This window comes from Primulina eburnea, chromosome 9 (genome assembly GCF_022965805.1).
Source record: "Primulina eburnea isolate SZY01 chromosome 9, ASM2296580v1, whole genome shotgun sequence".
NCBI classification, from domain to species: domain Eukaryota; kingdom Viridiplantae; phylum Streptophyta; class Magnoliopsida; order Lamiales; family Gesneriaceae; genus Primulina; species Primulina eburnea.
This window is the reverse complement of record NC_133109.1, coordinates 15,611,067-15,630,874: the sequence shown is the minus strand read 5'-3', so window position 1 is coordinate 15,630,874 and position 19,808 is coordinate 15,611,067. Positions and strand designations below refer to the sequence as shown.

The 19,808-nt window shown below is 40.1% G+C and overlaps 1 protein-coding gene across 1 annotated transcript; it reads left to right on the top strand.

Annotated features, from left to right (window-relative positions):
• The first annotated feature begins 9,764 nt into the window (after positions 1-9,764).
• LOC140840753 (strychnine-11-hydroxylase-like) lies at positions 9,765-11,813 on the top strand. Its single transcript, XM_073207922.1, has 2 exons — positions 9,765-10,370; positions 11,157-11,813. Exons 1-2 carry the CDS (start codon positions 9,765-9,767, stop codon positions 11,772-11,774), a joined length of 1,224 nt encoding a protein of 407 aa, XP_073064023.1. The 3' UTR covers positions 11,775-11,813.
• Positions 11,814-19,808: the final 7,995 nt, after the last annotated feature.

Below are 19,808 nucleotides of genomic sequence, written 5' to 3'. Positions count from 1 at the left end.
GGCGGCATCTAAATAAGGTCTCGAGCACTGATTCCTTTGTCAATCTTGGCATTCAAGAAGTTACTGACTGGATGGATGAGTGGAAAGGTCGAGTGGCCACTGAAATTTCTGTAATAAGACGCCGACCATTCCCTTAATGAAAATTTAGACAATTAATTCCTGCGTCTTCTTTTAATTCCTTGCAAATGTTTTAACACCAGCTAAACTAATCATCAATCCGAAAACCGAAAAAGGTAGGCCTAAACATATCCGAACGTCGGGTCCCATGCTGTCCGGGCCTTTTAGCCGGGTGATGGGATCCTCTGCTCCCGAGTTACCTCGTAAGAGGCCGGGACTTGGCATGTTTTCTTTCTTGATTGTGATAAAAGGATTCTATCGGGGCGTATTACCTCTTTACCTTTTTCACGCATGGATATAAAAGAATAGTCATATGATAAATCGGTAAGTCCCAATCTGAGTATAGTGGGTATTCCTTCGATAACTTTAGTTCTTCCGGGATCTGAATAAGGCCGAGATATGGCATTATCCCAATCCCTCTCTTCGCTTTTTCAGTCAATCATTGCGCAGTCATAATGATAGAATTCTGAGGACGTGTTGTCAGAGCCCGTACGTATTCTCAGCTACCATGGCGCCTCGATTTGAGCAACTGTCTTTTCAATTTTCCCGCCGAATGATGCCGCTCAACTTCCAAGGCTAATCTAGCCCGTCCAATCTATGCCAGATCAACGGCATAAATTCCATCTTACCCTTATATATAGCGATCCATCGCTTTTTCTAAAAATCACTTGCAAATTTATTCTTCGGCGAAGCCCTGCTTGTTTTCTTCCTCGGTCTTCTCTGTAGATTTCTCCGGCGATCTCTCCGACTATCAACCATCACCCTCAATTCCTCTCAGTAAGTCTCTCTTTTCTGTGTCTTATTTGCTTCTTTTCCATCATGTCCAATTCCACTTCTTCTACCTCGGGCAAAAATGCTAGGGGCCTATCGGAGGACAATTCTCCCACCCCTTCTGACCAGTCTGTTCAGATTCCGAGGGGTATTCCTACTATCCCCTCTCGATCCTTGTCCAAGAAGACTGCTAAAGCGTCTTCTTCCCGACCCCTGGGCTCCCCGAGTAGAGGGAAGGGTAAAATAACAGGGCCCTTCTGGTTTTCTACGGTGTCTTCCACTCTCCGTCCGGGTAGTTTAGGAGACATTCGGTCCCTGGGGGCTATTCCTTCTACTTATGACATTAGGATTCCCGGACCTACTGACCATCCTGATACTCCTCCCCTCGGATACCACGCTTTCTTCCTTGAGCAGCTTAGGAGCGGTCTCCGTTTCCCGGTTCATCATTTCTTTGAAGGAGTTGCTCGATTTTTTAACCTTCCTCTTAATCATCTTCATCCCAATGCTTTTCGTATTATGGCAGCTACTTTTGTTTTGTTCCGCATGAAACTTATTCCCATTAACTCCTCCGTCTTTCACTATTTTTATTCCTGTCGATTTAATGACGGGGTTTTTTCTTTTATGGCCCGGATGCACTATCGGTTTTTAACCGACATCCCTTCTTCTTTGAAGGGATGGAAAACAAAATTTTTCTTTCTGAAATTTCCGACTCTCCCCACCTGTGCTTTGGGGTTTCTTCCTTCCATGCCTAAACAACCTGAGCTTCCCCGAGATTTCAAACTTCTTCCTCCTTTTACCGATGCCTGGGATGCTTTAGGAAAGCAATCCTTCTTATCTTCAGTGCTGATTGGGTCGAACAATCTGGCCTATTACGGGATCGGGTCCCGGCCTGAAGACCCTGTAGATCAGATCATCGACGAGTTTGATCAACCCGGGTCGCAGGCGGGTAAATCGCTTTTCTTGGCTTTTTTTTTTTTTTTTTTTTTTTTTTTTTGGCGACTTTACTTTGCTGACCCACTGTGTTCTTGATGTAGCCGAAGAAGACATGATCAAAGCAAGCTTTCTAGAGGCTGCTGCTCAGAGGAAAGCGGAGCAAAAGAGGATTAGAGCGGAGAAAAGGGCGAAGGAAGCCCAGGAACAGGAGGAGCGCCGGGCCAGGGAGGCGGCCGAAGCTGGTGAATTGGAAGCACGCCGTGCTAGGGAGGCAGCTGAAGCTCAAGAAACAGAAGAACACAGAGCCAGCGAGGCAGATTTGGCCCGGGAAGCAGAGAGTAATGCCCAAGCAGGGGCCAGTTCTCCCAGGGTGGGGCCTATCTCTTCGGGAGGGGAGGAAGACTCAACTTCCCTGAACCGTCGCAAGAGGAGAGCCACCACGGAGCCACGGGTGGAGACGGTAGTGGTGGAAGATGAGCCCGAGGGGATGACCCCTTCCCCTGCTTTGGCTGATCCTTCTACAGGCACTTCGGCGACGAGGCCTCTGGTTCTACCCAATATTTTTGGGGATACCATCAGTTCAGATCTACTAGGAGTGATCGGGAGCTTCCTCCGACCTGACGAGGTGGCACATCTTCAGGGAATGCACCCTAATATGCTCCTAAGCGAAGGAGCGGCCCGGACCTTCTCGGTAAGTTCATTTTTTTGGGTTCCCTCTCCCTTGCTTCTTCCTTTCTCCTGCAAATTTTCCTGACCTTTTCATTACCAGGGTTTACAAATGTTACTTCATGGGCATGAACGAGTGGCGAAGATAGCCAAGAGAGCTAATGCCCAAACCAAGGCCGCTCAGGGAGCGCATGGTCAGCTCCAAGAGGAAGTAAGCCGGATCAGGGAAATTCATGAGAATGTCCTGGCCCGGGAGAAGGCCATTTGGCAACAGCAGATGGATCTGCTTCAGGAAAACTTATCTGTTGTTCGGGCGGAGGCGCAGTCGGCCAGGGCAGAAGCAAAATCCTCCCGGGCTCGTGCCGAGGATTTCGAGGCGATGGCTGCTGAGGCTAGAGAAGGGATGCTGGCTGCCAGAGAAGATGCAGAATACCACCGGGTCCGGGCTGAGGACTTTCAGGCGGCAGTGGCTCTTTTGAGGAAGACCCAGACAGAGCAGATGTCACACTTCCTGAAGTCTTCGGATTTTAAACGAATGCTGGCCAGAAAAGCTTTCCCGTACTTTGAACAAGGCTTTAACAAGTGTTTGGAGCAATTCGAGGAAGCTGGCCTGGTTCCAGCGGATATGGAAGATTTCCCAGATTTGGAGAAGGCTGTTGCATCTCTCCCAGACGATGACAAGGAAGATATGGATAAGCGGGACCCTCCTGCGGAATAAACAACTCTCTTTTTTTTTTTTTTTTTTTTGTAACCCCTTTCCTCTGATCTATGTATGCATGTTTCTTTTTTTCGATTTTGCTCCCTTTAGAAAAATTTCGTAATTTCGATTGCTAAATGGGATACGGTTTACCCGGGTTGGGTATAAGTCCTAAAAGATAATCCGGGGTACGGGTCCATCCGGCCAGGGTACGGGTCCCTGGGCTTAAAAGATTATCCGGGGTACGGGTCCACCGGGCCAGGGTACGGGTCCCTGGACTTAAAAGATTATCCGGGGTACGGGTCCACCGGGCCAGGGTACGGGTCCCTGGACTTAAAAGATAATCCGGGGTACGGGTCCATCCGGCCAGGGTACGGGTCCCTGGGCTTAAAAGATTATCCGGGGTACGGGTCCACCGGGCCAGGGTACGGGTCCCTGGGCTTAAAAGATTATCCGGGGTACGGGTCCACCGGGCCAGGGTACGGGTCCCTGGACTTAAAAGATTATCCGGGGTACGGGTCCACCGGGCCAGGGTACGGGTCCCTGGACTTAAAAGATTATCCGGGGTACGGGTCCACCGGGCCAGGGTACGGGTCCCTGGACTTAAAAGATTATCCGGGGTACGGGTCCACCGGGCCAGGGTACGGGTCCCTGGACTTAAAAGAATTCTTTCGAGTAATTTCCTTCATTCAGTGTAGAAATAATAGATACAAATGTTTCTTAAGCATAATACTTCTTTAAATGAAAAGCATTCCATGGTCTTTTAAGAACACGTCCTTGAGGATCTTCGAGATAATAGGCCGTACCAGAACTGACTTTTCTGATTACTTTGAAAGGCCCTTCCCATTTGGCTTCTAGCTTCCCCACATCACCCACCGGTTTAACTTTTTTCATAACCAGATCTCCCACGTGAAAATCACTTCTTCGGACGTGCTTGTTATAGGATTTTATGATCCTGTTGCGATAAGCTTCCATCCGGATGACCGCCCGATCTCTTTTTTCTTCCACAAGGTCGAGCTCCAGGGCTCGAGATAAGTCATTGTTGCTCGAATAGGATTCCACTCGAGTGGAAGATTGCCCGATTTCTACTGGCAAGACTGCTTCAGATCCATAAACCAGACCATATGGGGTTTCCCGAGTAGATGTCCGAGGAGTAGTCCGATAAGCCCATAAGACGCTGGGTAATTCTTCTACCCAATCTTTTCCTTTCCCCTGCAACCGGGCTTTCAAAGCTTGCACGATGATCCTGTTGGTTACCTCTGTCTGGCCATTGGCTTGAGGGTAGGCTACTGAGGTAAAAGATTGCATAATCTTCATTTCCTGACACCAAGAGGTAATCTTTTTTCCTTGGAATTGTCTGCCATTGTCTGAAATCAATTTCCTGGGGATGCCATATCGGCAGACAATGTTTTTCCATAAGAATTTCATGATTTCATCCTCGGTGATTCTTGCCAACGGCTCGGCTTCTACCCATTTAGAAAAATAATCCACGGCTACCAGGAGGAACTTCTTCTGGGCGCGAACTGGCGGAAAGGGACCCACGATGTCCAATCCCCATTGGTCAAAAGGGCATGATGCGGAGATCGGTTGCATGTTAGCAGTTGGGCGGTGGTGGAAATTAGAGTGATGTTGACAACCTTGGCATTTCTGGACGAGCCGGGCAGCATCTTGGTTTACTTGGGGCCACCAAAATCCTGCTAAAATAACCTTCCGCGATAGAGCCGTTCCCCCGAGATGTTCCCCACAACATCCCTCATGTATTTCCCGAAGGACATACTCTGTCTCTTCCCCCGATAGGCACTTGAGTAAGGGGCCCTGAAAGGATCGCCTATATAAAACATCATTTAAAAGGGCAAATCGGGGTACCTGCTTCCTGATCTTTACAGCTTGGGTCCGGTCTTCTGGAAGTTTTCCCTCCTTTATATATTCTATGAGAGGAGTCACCCAAGAGTCTTCTCTCAGCGGGGGTGTTTTTTCTTCAAGCGAAGATACGAGCTTCGAACAATAGAGAATCTCCCGGGTGCTTACTTCTGTCAAGGAAGCCGCCAATTTAGCCAATGTGTCGGCTTCGGTGTTTTCTTCCCGGGGAATCTGTTCGATACTCCAGTCTGTGAAGGATGACGCTTGAGAAGTGATAAGATTCAAGTACTTGAGCATCTTTTCATTCTTAACTTCGTAAGCTCCCTTAATTTGTTGAGTAATCAGCTGGGAGTCGGAATAAATGATGATTCGGGATGCCCCAATCTCTCGGGCAGCACGCAACCCTGCCAAGACAGCTTCGTATTCTGCTTCATTATTCGTGACCCTAAAGTCAATCCTTAAAGCCAATTTAATCCTTTCTTCGAGTGGGGAGATCAAGACGACCCCCACTCCGCATCCTGCTATGTTTGAAGCGCCATCAACAAATACCCTCCACACTTTTTCTTCCTCGGGCTGGATCATTTCTGTTAAGAAATCTGATAGCGCTTGTGCTTTTATTGCAGCCCGGGGTTTATACTCAATATCGTATTCCCCGAGTTCTACAGTCCATTTGATCATCCTCCCCGAGACCTCTGCATGAGTCATAATTCTGCCGAGAGGAGAATTAGTGAGGACCACAATGGGATGTGATAGGAAATACGGTCTCAACTTTCGAGCAGTCATTACCAAAGCTAGAGCAATCTTTTCTAATTCACTGTATCTCATTTCGGCTCCGCGAAGGGCGTGACTGACATAGTAGACAGGCTTCTGATCGGTCCCTTCTTCCTTGACGAGCACGGAACTAACAGCAATTTCGGTGGCTGAGAGATAGACCCACAATTTTTCTCCGGGCTCGGGTTTTGCTAAGACAGGCAATTCAGCCAAGTGTTTTTTCAAATTTTGAAAGGCCTGCTCGCAGTTATCATCCCAGCCGAATTTCTGTGCTTTCCTCAGAACTTGAAAGAAAGGATAGCTACGGTGTGCAGATCGGGAAATGAAGCGTGATAAGGCTGCAATTTTCCCTGTCAGTTTTTGCACATCTCGAACCGACTGAGGAGAGGGCATATCCATGATGGCCCTGATTTTTTCTGGGTTGACTTCGATTCCTCGATCCGTGACCATGAACCCCAAGAATTTGCCACTCTTAACCCCAAACACACATTTGGCCGGGTTAAGTTTTATCCTATACTGCTTCAAAGTGGCGAAGGTTTCGATCAGATCATCGATGAAATGGGTGACTTCTCGGGTTTTAATCAAAATGTCATCCACATATACTTCAATATTTCGGCCTATCTGTTTTTGAAAGACAAGATTCATCAGTCGTTGATATGTAGCCCCTGCATTTTTTAGTCCAAAAGGCATTACAACATAGCAGAAAGTTCCCCCAGACGTGACGAAACTAGCTTTGTCTTGATCTTCTGTAGCTAAAGGGATCTGATGATATCCTTGATATGCATCCAAAAAACTCAAGATTTCACACCCAGAAGTGGAATCGACTAGCTGATCAATCCGAGGGAGTGGGTAACAATCCTTCGGGCAAGCTTTATTCAGATCTCTGAAATCTACACACATTCTCCATTTCCCAGCAGACTTTGGGACGAGAACTACATTCGATAGCCAAGAAGGGAAATGGACTTCCCTAATTTGTCCAGCCCTCAGCAATGCTTCGACCTGTTTTTCAATTATTTTATCTTTCTCCGGGCCGAAATGTCGCTTTTTTTGCTTAATTGGCCGGGACCCTGGGAGGATATTTAGTCTATGCTCGGCCACTTGGGGCGAGATCCCGGTCAGTTCCTGCTGAGACCAAGCAAAGATATCGGCATTAGTTTTTAAACATTGCAAGAGTTTTACCCGGGTGGTGGCGCAGATGTCCCGAGCTATCCGGATAGTCTTTCCCGACTCGATCTCCACCGATTCTTGCTCTTCTTCCGTCACAAAGTGTACTTCCCCTTCCCGGGCTTCTTCCTGGTGTTCTTTCCCCTTCCCTTCCCTTCTTGCCTTCTTCTGATCAATTCGGACTGTTTCTCCATAACATCTTCGAGAAGAGGGCTGGTCGCCCTTGACTTCTCCGACCTGTCCTTTCACTGGGAATTTGATCTTTTGGTGGTACGTCGAGGCCACTGCTCTCATTTCATTCATGGCTGGTCTCCCTATGATGACATTATATGAAGATGGGGCGTCCACCACTGTGAAAGTAGTTATGACAGTTTTTCTCAAGTCTCCAGTGCCCAGAGTCAGGGGTAGAGCAATTTCCCCTTCTGGATACACGGCGTGCCCAGCGAACCCGAACAGGGCGGTTTCCACAGTTTCCAGCTGGTATTCATGCAGATCCATTTGGATGAGGGCATCTTTGAAAATAACATTGACAGAGCTCCCATTATCCACGAAAATTCTTAACACGTCATAATTGGCGATGCGGGCCTGAATGACCAGCGCATCATTGTGAGGTAAACTCACTCCTTGGAGATCTTCTGGTCCAAAGCTTATAATCGGCTCGTCTCTTCTTTTATTATCAACTTCTAGACACTCCCTCCTACCCCTTGCCTTCCTTGCCCGATTAGAGTCGCCATCAGTAGCTCCCCCTGAAATCATTTTGATTACTCCTCGACTCGGAGAAGGATCCTCTCCTCCCACTGGCTTGATTCTCTCTTCCCGGGTACTCGTTTCTCCTCCTCGTCTTCCACTTGAAGTGCTCATCGTTCTTTGGGGAATATTCAGCGATGAACGTCTGGACAACCAGGGTGGTTGTTTAGATCGTTCTCGTGGTGGGTGAGGCGCGGACACGGGACGTCTATTAGCATTTCTTCCTAGGACTCGGCACTGATTAGTGTCGTGAGCACAATTTTTATGAAGGGTACAGTACCTTTTTTGTTCTGGCTTGGAGATTCTGACCTCTGAACGGGGAGGAAGGACTTCATTTGACCTGCACTCTTGAATCTCTCTGTCCCGAGCCATCTTTAAAGGCACATGGGGAAAATGACCCCCACCACTTTTCTTAGGAGCTCTTTCTTCAGTTTTGTAAGTCCGATCTCCTCTTGCTCTTTTCAAGGCCTCTCTTTTCTGGTTTTGCGCTTCTTCCATATTGATGTATTTCTCCGCTCGTGACAGGAGATCCTCAAAATTTTCAGGCAGTTTTTTGGTTAAGGATCGGAAGAAATCCCCTTCCCATAACCCTTGCATAAATGCGGTGGTTTTTGTCTCAGGTGCACAGGTCGGCACATCAAGGGCCACCCGATTGAATCTTTTGAGATAAGCCCTCAGGGTTTCATCTTGCCTTTGCTTTACTTCGAATAAACTGAAGGCGGTCTTTTTGTACTTTTTACTGCTGCTAAATTGATGCAAGAACACTTTTTGAAAATCTTCAAAGCAACAGATGCTTTGTGGCGCCAACCCTTCAAACCATCTCTGTGCAGAATCGACCAGAGTGGTAAGAAATACTTTACATTTGATTGGGTCCTCATAGCAGTGCAACATGGCCATATTTTCGAAACGCGCCAGGTGTTCCTCAGGGTCAGAGCTTCCATCATAATCTTTGATTTTTGCCGACTTGAAATGCCCGGGAAGTGGTTCCCGGACGATGATGTCAGAGAATGGGCAGCCTTTGATTACGAAAATACCGCCCTTGGAGACAGCCTGCCCTTCCAATGCTTTCACTTTTTTTCTTAATTCTTCCAATTCTCCAGCGATAGTGGGGGATTTAGAACCTGCGCTTTCCCTTTCTTCTTCCCTTCTCTCTTCCTCTTGTGCTTGCTTACGCTGCTGTTCATGCTGACTGGCCTGGTGAGAAGCAGCCTTTTTGGCGTTAGCCATGTTGACAGCATCGGTTATGATTTTCTTCAATTCTTCGGGAGTCAAATGAATGGTGGGTTGAGGATCATTAGGGGGGGGACCACCTGCGCCAGAGAGACGTGTATTGTTTTCCTCTGGGGCTCGAGAGGCGTCTTGGTTTGCTCTCCTAGTAGGAGCCATATCCACGTCTTAGGACTCAGATTTCCCACAGACGGCGCCAATGATGCCACCCGGGTCGAACAGTGGAGTCGGGTCGGTAACTCTACCAGGTAAGCTATCAAGAATACGGGAAGAAATATGAGCTAAGACGGCGGACTGGGAAGAAGATTCTTCGTTGACCTTTGAAAGATCTGCCAATAAGAAAAACAACCACGTGAATGGGCGCCGGAGGGGGTCCCCGGCGTGGCCACTCCGATGCTTAAGTCAGCAGGGTACTCAAACAAGAAACCAATGTAGCCAAGTGATGGCTGTGATATTGGTGTGCAATAAATGAGTGTGTTAAATGTTCATTAATATCTGAATGAAGGAATAAATGCAAAACCTGGTATTTATAGTAGAGGAAATAATGATGACCTCGTTTTTTGGGACGTGCGCATTAAATATACTAGGGCGGCTGATTACACTCTATTGTTCTGACGTGTCAAATCATGTATTGGTCATATCCCATCTGTCCAGTCACTCATTAATGTTAATAGGTCGGCCGCGTGTATTTCAACATCATTAAATGCCTCCCTCGCTTCGAGATGTCAGAAGAGAAGTCATACCAGAACTCTGGTGCTATGTCCTGAATCAACCACTCGAGAGATGGGCTGTCCTGACCCGGGCATCGCTCATGGGCCTGACCCATGACCCTAGCATTCCCGGGATCAACTGCCCGGGACATATTGGGGTATCATCAGCACCATACGGCGAATACTGGAGAGAAGCAAGAAAAGTCGTAGTTTTGGAACTATTGACTATTAAAAGAGTCCAATCTTTTCAGAAAATAGTGGATCAAGAGTTGGCTCTCATGATCAATAAAGTTACTCACACAAAAAGTCCTGTTGATCTAAGTGCGACAATATTTTCCCTTATCAATAACATTATTCGTCGAGTGGCCTTCGGGACGAGGAGTGATCTTGATCACGGTAAAAGCGATGAAATTAGTGCAAAATTTCAAGAAATATTTCTTGAGACACAACACTTGTTGGGTGAATTTAATATTGCTGATTACTTTCCATCGATGGCTTGGATTAACAAATTTAATGGGGTAGACAAGAGGATCGGGAAGAATTTGGAGGATTTCGACATGTTTTTCGATAAAGTGATGGAAGAACACCTGGTTTCTAAAAGGGCTAAATCTGATTATGAAGATATTGTTGATGTGTTGCTTGAAATTAAAATGGATACAAATCAAGCAATTATTAAGAAAAATGAACACATCAAGGGTATACTCATAGTAAGCTTCTTTTTATTCTCTCATTTTCTATTTGAGGCTTCTTCTTCCATGTTAGTTTTTTCTCACTTCTATGATATTTTTTGTTTCCGTTTAATTAAGATTTAATCATTTTTAATTTGGTGAAAAAATATTTGATTAAAAGTTTTTTTAAATATTTTATAAAATAATTGATGTTTATATGCAAAAATAAATGAGAAAAACAAAGGAAAACAATATCTAACATTTCAAATCAAAATAGGTTTTTTTTAATTATTTTTTATAAATGATTTTAATACGTATAAAAAAAATTATTTTTGTCGCATGAGTCATATATAAAATAAACAATATTTTGAAATAAATCAAAATAGTAGATAAAAACTTGACTAATATCCAATACATATCAACTTACATGACTAAAAATATATCTCTAGCTAGATATGGAACAATCCATGCATGAAAATTGGTGTGATGGTTAGGAATTTGGACGATATTGGCGGCTTAATTATTTTGATCATGAAGATATAGGGGCCGTTTGATATCTGAAAAAGGAGTGAGTCTCATATGAGACCGTCTCACGGATCCTAATCTGTAAGACGGGTCAATCCTATCTATATTAATAATAAAAAATAATATTATTTTATGGATGACCCAAATAAGATATTCGTCTCACAAATACGACCCGTGAGACCGTCTCACACAAGTTTTTGTTCTGAAAAATATATATTGTTTGAAATTCCTTATCATACCCACACCCTTTGGATTTTCATTTAGCACTAAAGATTAATCCATGAGATATGAACATTTCAGGATGTATTCGTGGCTGGAAGCGATACTTCAACTGCAACCATCATATGGACAATGGCGGAACTCATAAGAAATCCAAGAGTTAAAGAAAAAGCTCAACAAGAAGTGAGAAACATATGCAAAGGGAAGTTAAAAGTAGAAGAAAACGACATCAACAAGCTCCCGTACCTCAAACTAACCGTAAAAGAGTCGCTCCGGCTCCATCCGCCAGCCCCGTTAATGATCCCTAGAGAAACTATCCAAGACTGTACCATTTCCAACAAATACGAAATCCCTACAAAAACAAGAGTGATTTTCAACGCAGCAGCAATTGGAATGGATCCGAATTATTGGAAAAACCCTGAAGAATTCTGGCCTGATAGATTTCTAAACAGAGATATTGATTTTCGAGGACAACATTTCGAGCTATTACCCTTTGGTGCTGGAAGAAGGGGTTGTCCCGGAATTAGTTTTGCTATATCGATTGTCGAGCTAACTCTTGCAAATCTTTTATTTCAGTTTGATTGGGAACTTCCGAAGGGAATTCTAGCGGAGAATATAAGTATGGAAGAACAACCGGGGATCACAATGCATAAGAAAGTTCCTCTTTGCCTAGTTGCTTCACCAGCAAAATTAGGCTAATTTATATTTTATATATTTCCTACGCATGTCTTTTTCCTTTACCAAAAAGCCCATGTATCTATTATATATATATATATACACACACACACATATATATATGTATACATACATATATATATATATATATATATATATATATATATATACAGATATATAAAGACAAATAAATAAATAAAAATATGGATTTCGATACTAAATGCGACTGAAATTTGTCTTACGTTGGACATTCAAGGCAAGTAACAAACTAGTTTAAATCTAGCAATTAATATTTATCCGATTTTGTTATCTTAACTTTGCTTAGAGTTAGTCGATACGGTATATTGTATCGAAATTTCGGATATCGTATTACCGAAAATACCATTATGAGAAAAATGATATCATTACTACCGATACCGAAAAGTCGGTATGCTAAAGTTTCGTTATGATATCGGTAAAATACCATTATTCCGAATGTATATGTAAAAAAATTCATTTTCTTGTAATTCCAAGACCAACAGTGATCATCAATACTAAACAAATCTCTCAAGACAGTCAAAGAGAGCATGAAAGATATATACAAAACAAATTCATCGAGACAATAAACATCAACCGCAACATATATCTGGAGATCCAAGACATCAATGAACAGCAATAAACTTCGATCAACCGCAACATGTGCGACTTCTTCATCCGTTATCTTTGCAACAATGTCTCAGATCCTGTTATTTCTGAAGCCTGTTATCTTTTTAATAAGTTGAGGTCCAGCATCCAGTCCTCTAGCTAGTTGTAAGGTTAGGTGACAGATATAAGACTTCACAACAGCTTAAATTCTCAACTATGAGCCGAGTTGTTTCATACCATTATCATACTGAATAGTTCGGTATCGGTGTCACACTGTACTGAAAATTTTAGTATACCAAAAATTTCAATAAATTTGATATTTTTCGGTACGGTAACACCTCGATATACCGAAAATTCAGTATTTTTCCCCATTCTTATATCACTTGGTAATGGAGATATCCCAAAACTAGCTAGAAAAATTATCTTGCTAAAAAAATAGATGTCAAAAGTCAAAAAATGATTCAAATATGGAGATGCTGAATCGATGTGAATATATGGCAAATAAATTGGTTAGCAAAAAAATATTGATCAAACTTTGGAAAAAAAAATTTAACTCTCTCAATAGTATTTGAATACACTAAAATAGTATCACAGGGGAACATATCATAGTTAGAAAAATATATTTAGTATTGTTATAACATAGTTTGATGGAAATTATTTTTTAATATTTTAGGCGTTGGGCACTGTGTAGCTAAAATAAATATAAGAAAAATTGCATTTTTAGTTATATATGTTTGTCAATTAGAGATTTTGATCGTCGATTTATGTTATCAAATTTAAATTTTAGTATCACATCTTCTAATTTTTCGTAATTTCTAAAATAAATATAAGAAAAATTGCATTTTTAGTTTTATATGTTTGTCAATTAGAGATTTTGATCGTCGATTTATGTTATCAAATTTGAATATTAGTATCGCATCTTCTAATTTTTCTTCATTTCTAAAATAAATATAAGAAAAATTGCATTTTTAGTTTTATATGTTTGTCAATTAGCGATTTTTTATCGTCGATTTATGTTATCAAATTTGAATCTTAGTATCATATCTTCTAATTTTTTGTAATTTAATTTAGTCAATTTCATTATGAATGCTGATGTTACACTGTACACATAAAAGTCTTTGTGCTTCTCCTCTTCCATTCCATCTACACAATTCCTTTTGCCCCTAATTTAGGAACTGCTTCCTCCGAATTCATTCATCGGCTAATTCAGAAATTAGAACTTGAGCGTGCGAGCAATCAGCTGCATATATCAAAAAGGATGATGACCTGGCAACAAAACATCCACAGTCATGAACGGATATATTTGGAACATATTACCGTTGCTAATTGAAGGTATAAATAGATAAGTTGACTTGAATCAATATATAGTTCCAACTCTCAATCATACAAAGAAAACTGATAATCTCCGGATTAAGATTTTAAAGCCCAACTGAAAATCAGCACACTCAACTAATTCATTATCATATCAGTTCAAGGATCAAATTCTTGCTTAGAATTTTTCAGTACTATTTGTAATTGAAAGTAAGAAGTCTTGGTTCTCAAAATTATTTAGATCAGAGTTTTTATTATGAGGTTCAGTCAGACAGTGTTTAAGTGTTGCTGAAGTGGGTGATTTCAAACTGCTTATAATTATCAAAGTCTTTTAGTGCAAGCCTTCCGTATAGAAAATCTCCAAACATCCAAAAAAAATTCACGTTTCAGTTTTCTACACCCAGTTTTATGGAGTCATTTGTTCAACCATTTTCAACAAGCCTACTTCCGTACAGGTACACTAATTAACTTTCTGAAAACCTTACTGACAAGAATCAAATTTCAATTTGCTAATCCAATCGAAATATTTTTGGGTACATTTATTCATTCCCCTCTAAATTTTAGCTTTGATCTTAACAAGTGGTATCAGAGCAGTTCATTCCTGTCCCTGAACAAAATATCATTTATGGCATCATTCAAAAAGTTTTTAATTTTCTCTAAAGAAGATTTTGATTTTTGGAATATCAGGATATTGCTACTACTATTATCATGACAAATAGAAGATTCATCAAATACTATATGCACATATTATTCAACGGTTAGAGTTTTATAAATATGTATTCTATAAGCTTTACTAACAAAATAATATCCTAAGAACATAGCTTAAGATACTCCAACATAATATTTAGCATCAAAAGAGATTAAATGAGTTTTGCCATTAATGTTAATGAAACACTTATAAATAAATATGCGGAAATATGATATTTCTGATTGTTTTCTAGTCCAGATCTCATAGAGAGTATTTTCATTATTCATGTTAATCACTACTCTGTTCTATGTATAACATGCAATATTGATAGAATTTGCCCAAATCCTTTGATTGATTCCATATTCAGCTAGCATGGTTTGAGTTGCTTCTTTGAGTGTTTTGTTTCTTCTCTCAGCAACACTATTTTGTTGAGGCTATATTGCAGTTGAAATATCATGCTTAATGTCATTGTCTTCTAGATAGGTTGAAAGGATTCTATTAGTGAATTCAGTGACTCCGTCACTCATTATCCTATTCACCACGATGGTTCTTTCAATTTTTAATATTTTTAAGAGCTTGATGAGTTGGGCAGCGGTCTAATCATTAGAACACGGGAAGATCACCCGTGTAAATCGTGAAAAAACAACAATATTTACCAGAGTATAATTCTTTATGCATAGGCTCATCACGGTTATTGTATCTAATATGTCCATGTGTCAGAGTTCTAGACATCAAGTCGTTGAGGTACTTTCTTTGTTCTTGAAAGTAGATCTAACCTGTATAACTAACAGACATGAAGGAAAAAATCTTATCCTTAGTGAATTCAATGTAGGCTACCTTGAGACCAAATTTTTCTTTCTAAGATTGACAATTGATTTGAAATTCAAATGATTAAGCAAATTTTGCAAAAGACAGTTCTTATTTCCATGCAAGGCAACAAAACATGTTGGAGCATTTTGGTTTTCATCATCCCATATAACTTTATATGTATTTTATTCTCTTAGTCCAGTTAGCATAATATCACAATTTGCATATTTAGCAGTGCATGTGTGTTTATGAAATTTGTCAGAGTAAAAATTATCACAAAGTTGGCCAATACTATTCAAATTGTACCACAAATTTTCAACCAATAAAACATCTTTAATGATTACCTTGCAATGGATAATTTTAACGCTAACCACGGCTTTACCCTTTGAGTTATCACTGAATGTGACTTTTTGACTTTTGTGTTCCATGACTCATGATAATAACATGATGTTACAGGTCATGTGTCTGGAGCATCCACTGTCCATAAATTAAGAAGATTCTTTAAGAATCTTCTTCTTTATTATCTAAAATAATTGAAATAAGATTTTGGTACCCAAATCTAGTTGGGTCCTGAACAGATTAACCCTTTAAGAACCCACACTTGAATTAGCTAAAACTGCTTACTAGTATGTGTATCCAAAAAGTGTGAGCATGTGCTTAAACCTGTGAGGTTGTGTGATGTGTTTTCTCTCTCACCTAATGTTGTTCAAGTCGTTCATTTTTCCCATTTAGTCTGTATTTCTTTTGAACAGGTCTACAATTGTCGTAACGGCTAGACTTCTCTTTCACAGATTAATCTCCGGCTAGACTTGGTTTTCTGCGAGACCAGTTCAAACCGTTGTGACGGCTTGACTTTTTCATGTTTTAACCATGTCCTGTAGGACTTAGAACTCTTCGGTTCGATATAACCTAAACCACGATGCTTGCCCCTATTTTCAAATTTAAATTATGTTTGGTTGAACTTTTGGCTGATCATGAATATATCGTGCTAGATCAGACAAATTTTATCATTTTAAACTTGTGTTTGTCTAGACACAATTGAATATTTACCTTAGAAGAACTGCACTCATTGTTTCCGAAACCCGACCTAGTTTTATAACCGATCGGATTTTGCAAATTATTCATCTTCTTTGTGCAGGCAGAAGACTTGCTCCAAACATTGACTAGAAGTGTCAATCATTTACTTTCATTTAAAGTTGCTTGGAACACTCTTCGCATATTATCATTTTCAGCCGCTAGCAGATTGATTTTTACTTTCAGACAATCGACTTTTTCTTTGCTTCGAACAGCTAAAGTTGTTTGACTTATCTGTCAGTTTTTTGCTTTCTAATTTAGCTTCATTGAATAATAGCGAAAGCCTTTTATACTCATCTACGATATCATGCAGTTTCGTGACAAGATCCTTCGTGTAAATTCATTAGAATCAAAATCAAATACTATGTAATCAGATGTTTCCAACTTGACTTCTATGGTCTCTGGATTGATATCTGGCATGAGACATTGGACATTCTCATCATCAGTCTCGCTGGTATATGTCTCTGAACTTGTTCGTTTTGAGTCTGGATCAGCCCATTTTCTCGTACTCTCTTCATCAACCAACACTTTCTGCTCTTTTTTCTAGTAAGATCTTTTATCGTCTTTGGACTGTCTTTTCTTTAATGGTTTCTTATCGTCTTTCTTCGGCTGTTGTAATATGCAATGAAATGACCTTGATTTCCACAATTAAAGCAAGTTCAATTATCATCATATTGATCTTTTTTACGATATTAACTGAATTTAGACTGGTTTTTCTTCATAAATTTTCCCAAAAAATTTAACAAATAAAGATATAGCCACATTGCTTATCTGTTCAGCATATTTTCTGTAAAAGCTTCTTCATTGGCGGTTGTAATTGGGACTATGGCAACTAAATCTTTGGTTGGTTGTGAAGTGAATGACTCCTCTTCTGTCCAGATCTCCAGCTCAAACTCATAGGCTTTAAGATGAGCAAACAAGTTTTGAAACTCAAGTTTCTTTAGATCCTTGGGCTCGAGTTTCTTTAGATCCGTGGGCTCTCTCATAACCACCGTCTTTGCATCACACTCTCTGTGCAGTACTCTCATATCCTTCAAAGTAATTTTGAGGTTAGAATATTTTTTACCAAGAGAATTCAATTCATTAATGATACTACAAAACTGTTAGTCGAACTCATTAAGAGTCACGTCGGGTTTCTTCTTTGTATTATCGAACTTCTGGATTGCAACAGTCAACTAGTTCTCCTTGGTTTGATTGTTGTCTTCACAAAGTTGGGTCAGCTTCTCCCATATTTATTTAGTTGTTGAGGAAGTTTTGATTTTTCCCAACATGTTCTAGTTCAGGGACTTATAAAGGATGTCTTTGGCCACATTGTCAAGGTTTTCTTTCTTTTTATCATCTACAGTCCATTCAGACGGTGCTTTTCGTCCATCTGTGGTTCATCCTCAATCAGTTAAACTATTGTATGGGCTTTCACACTACAAGAAAAATGTAATATCCCAACTTTTTATCCTTCTAATGTCAACAATGTTATTCTATGGTTTGGTATTATGGATATATGGTTAAGTTATTATTGATCATGGTTATTGTTATGGTTTATGAGTATAGTTGATGGAAAGGTTGATATTTCATGTTATAGCATCAATATGGTTATTGTATTGTATTCATGATTATTTATTTTATGGTTTTGGTATGGTTAAGTTGATGGTTGTGTATTTGAGGAGTTTTTATTGTTGTGAAGGTATAATTTTAGGAGTTGGATTGATGGTTTGGATGGTTTGAGCCAAATAGGTAATTGGGGTGCAGAAACGGTATGAAAATTTTGGTATTTGTTACGGTTTTTAGCATAATGAATGGGATATTGATCCAAATGGCATGAGGCCAATTGCATTAGAAAGATAAGATATAAGGCTATAACTTTCTTATTTTGAGTTTTGTTTAAATCATTAGGGAAGACGAGTCAAAAGTGGCCCGAAGTGTGTCGTGTGTTTCGTTGTCCATCCACTAACACATGTTGGGAGAATGGAAATAACTCTTGACTCCAATATCCAAATGATCTGAAATTTGGAGAGGTGCAAGAAAACACATAGGGCTACAACTTTCATGTTTACCACTTTGGCTAATTCGGAAGATAAATTGCAGTTTTGGCCCCTGGCAGTGGGTACACGGACCCCTACACGGGGTCTGGGTCCGGCCATGCAAAATAAGTGATTTCCAGTGTGTACACGGACCTATACACGGAGGGAGGCACGGGGTCCGTGTCTATGGCATAGAAAACACGTTTTTGGGAGAAATGAAGAATTATAATCCATTTTCTAGACTCTTCTACTCACTTCTCTCCTTCTCCCTTTATTTCTATCGGTTTTTGCCCTTTTCTCCTTCATGCTTTTCTCTCCTTCATATTACACTTCAAGGTCAAGGATTATAGTGATCTCTTAGCTTATCCCACAAAGATTTCAAGCTTCAAGGTAAGAAATTTTATATTCTTGGAGTTTAGAAGGGTTTGGAGTTTTCAAGGGCTAAGTTGAATTGTTGATTTCTTGGATTAATGTTGATGATTGTTGGTTATTATTGTGTTTATTGTTGTAGGAAGCATTCAAGATTATCATAACCATAATTTTCTTGTTGGTAGTAAGTAGAAGCTTCCTTTTTACTGCTCACATGATATATATGTATGTAATCCATGTTTTTTGATGTCTAGCTCCTTCCATTGTTAATTTATTGATGTATGTATTGTTATTTGTTCATTGAGCCAAGAATACCATTGAATTCATTGTTAAGGAGCTAGAACTCTATTGTTGCCTATCAAGTATTTGTTAAATTGCCTCAATGAAGTTTCCTATGTTAAAGTCAAGGAATGATAGTAATTCATGCATGTCATTGGCCAATCACATGATTATGAGTATCTCTCACAGTTTTGATATATTTATATATCAAAGAGATACTATCCACAGGTCACAGGTCACAGACTATCATTTCCTTTCCTTTAATTCATGCCATGAAATACCATCTATGTTATTTTGCTACCTATTGTTCATTGAAGATGGTATTATTCATTGTTCATTGCTATTGACTTATTGTTCATTGCCATTGATTCATTGTTTATTGCCATTGTTATATCCATATTTCAAACCAACCTCATATAAATATATATATATATATATATAAATATATATATATATATATATATATATATATATATATATATATATATATATATTTGTTATGTATAGCTTTCTGCTTACTGAGTTTTATCTCATTCCAGTTAATGTCATGTGATGCAGGTGATAAAAAGAATTGAAGCGGATTGTCCAAGGAGAAGAAGTCATATAAAAGCAAATGGGAAAGATTTTGTTTGACCATGTCACTTTTATTTTGTTTTTGGTGAACATGAGAAGTTAACAAATTTCCTATTTTTTCAAAGGAAATTATGGGTTAAAATCATGTTGATATTTGGATATTGTTTTGGATGATACAAAGTCAAAGTTTGTGTAGACTAATTTTAAAAAAAAAATGCTTTTGATGTAAATGTTTTATTATTCTTTTCCTTTAAAATGCAAAGGCTTCCGCGTATATTATTTCTTTAAATTTAAATGTCATGGGAGTGGGGTGTT

Excerpts from the sequence above, each read along its gene's own strand:
- LOC140840753 (XM_073207922.1), top strand. The coding sequence starts at position 9,765 with ATGGGCCTGACCCATGACCCTAGCATTCCCGGGATCAACTGCCCGGGA. Across the intron at positions 10,371-11,156 it reads ACATCAAGGGTATACTCATA|GATGTATTCGTGGCTGGAAG; the intron begins GTAAGCTTCTTT and ends TGAACATTTCAG.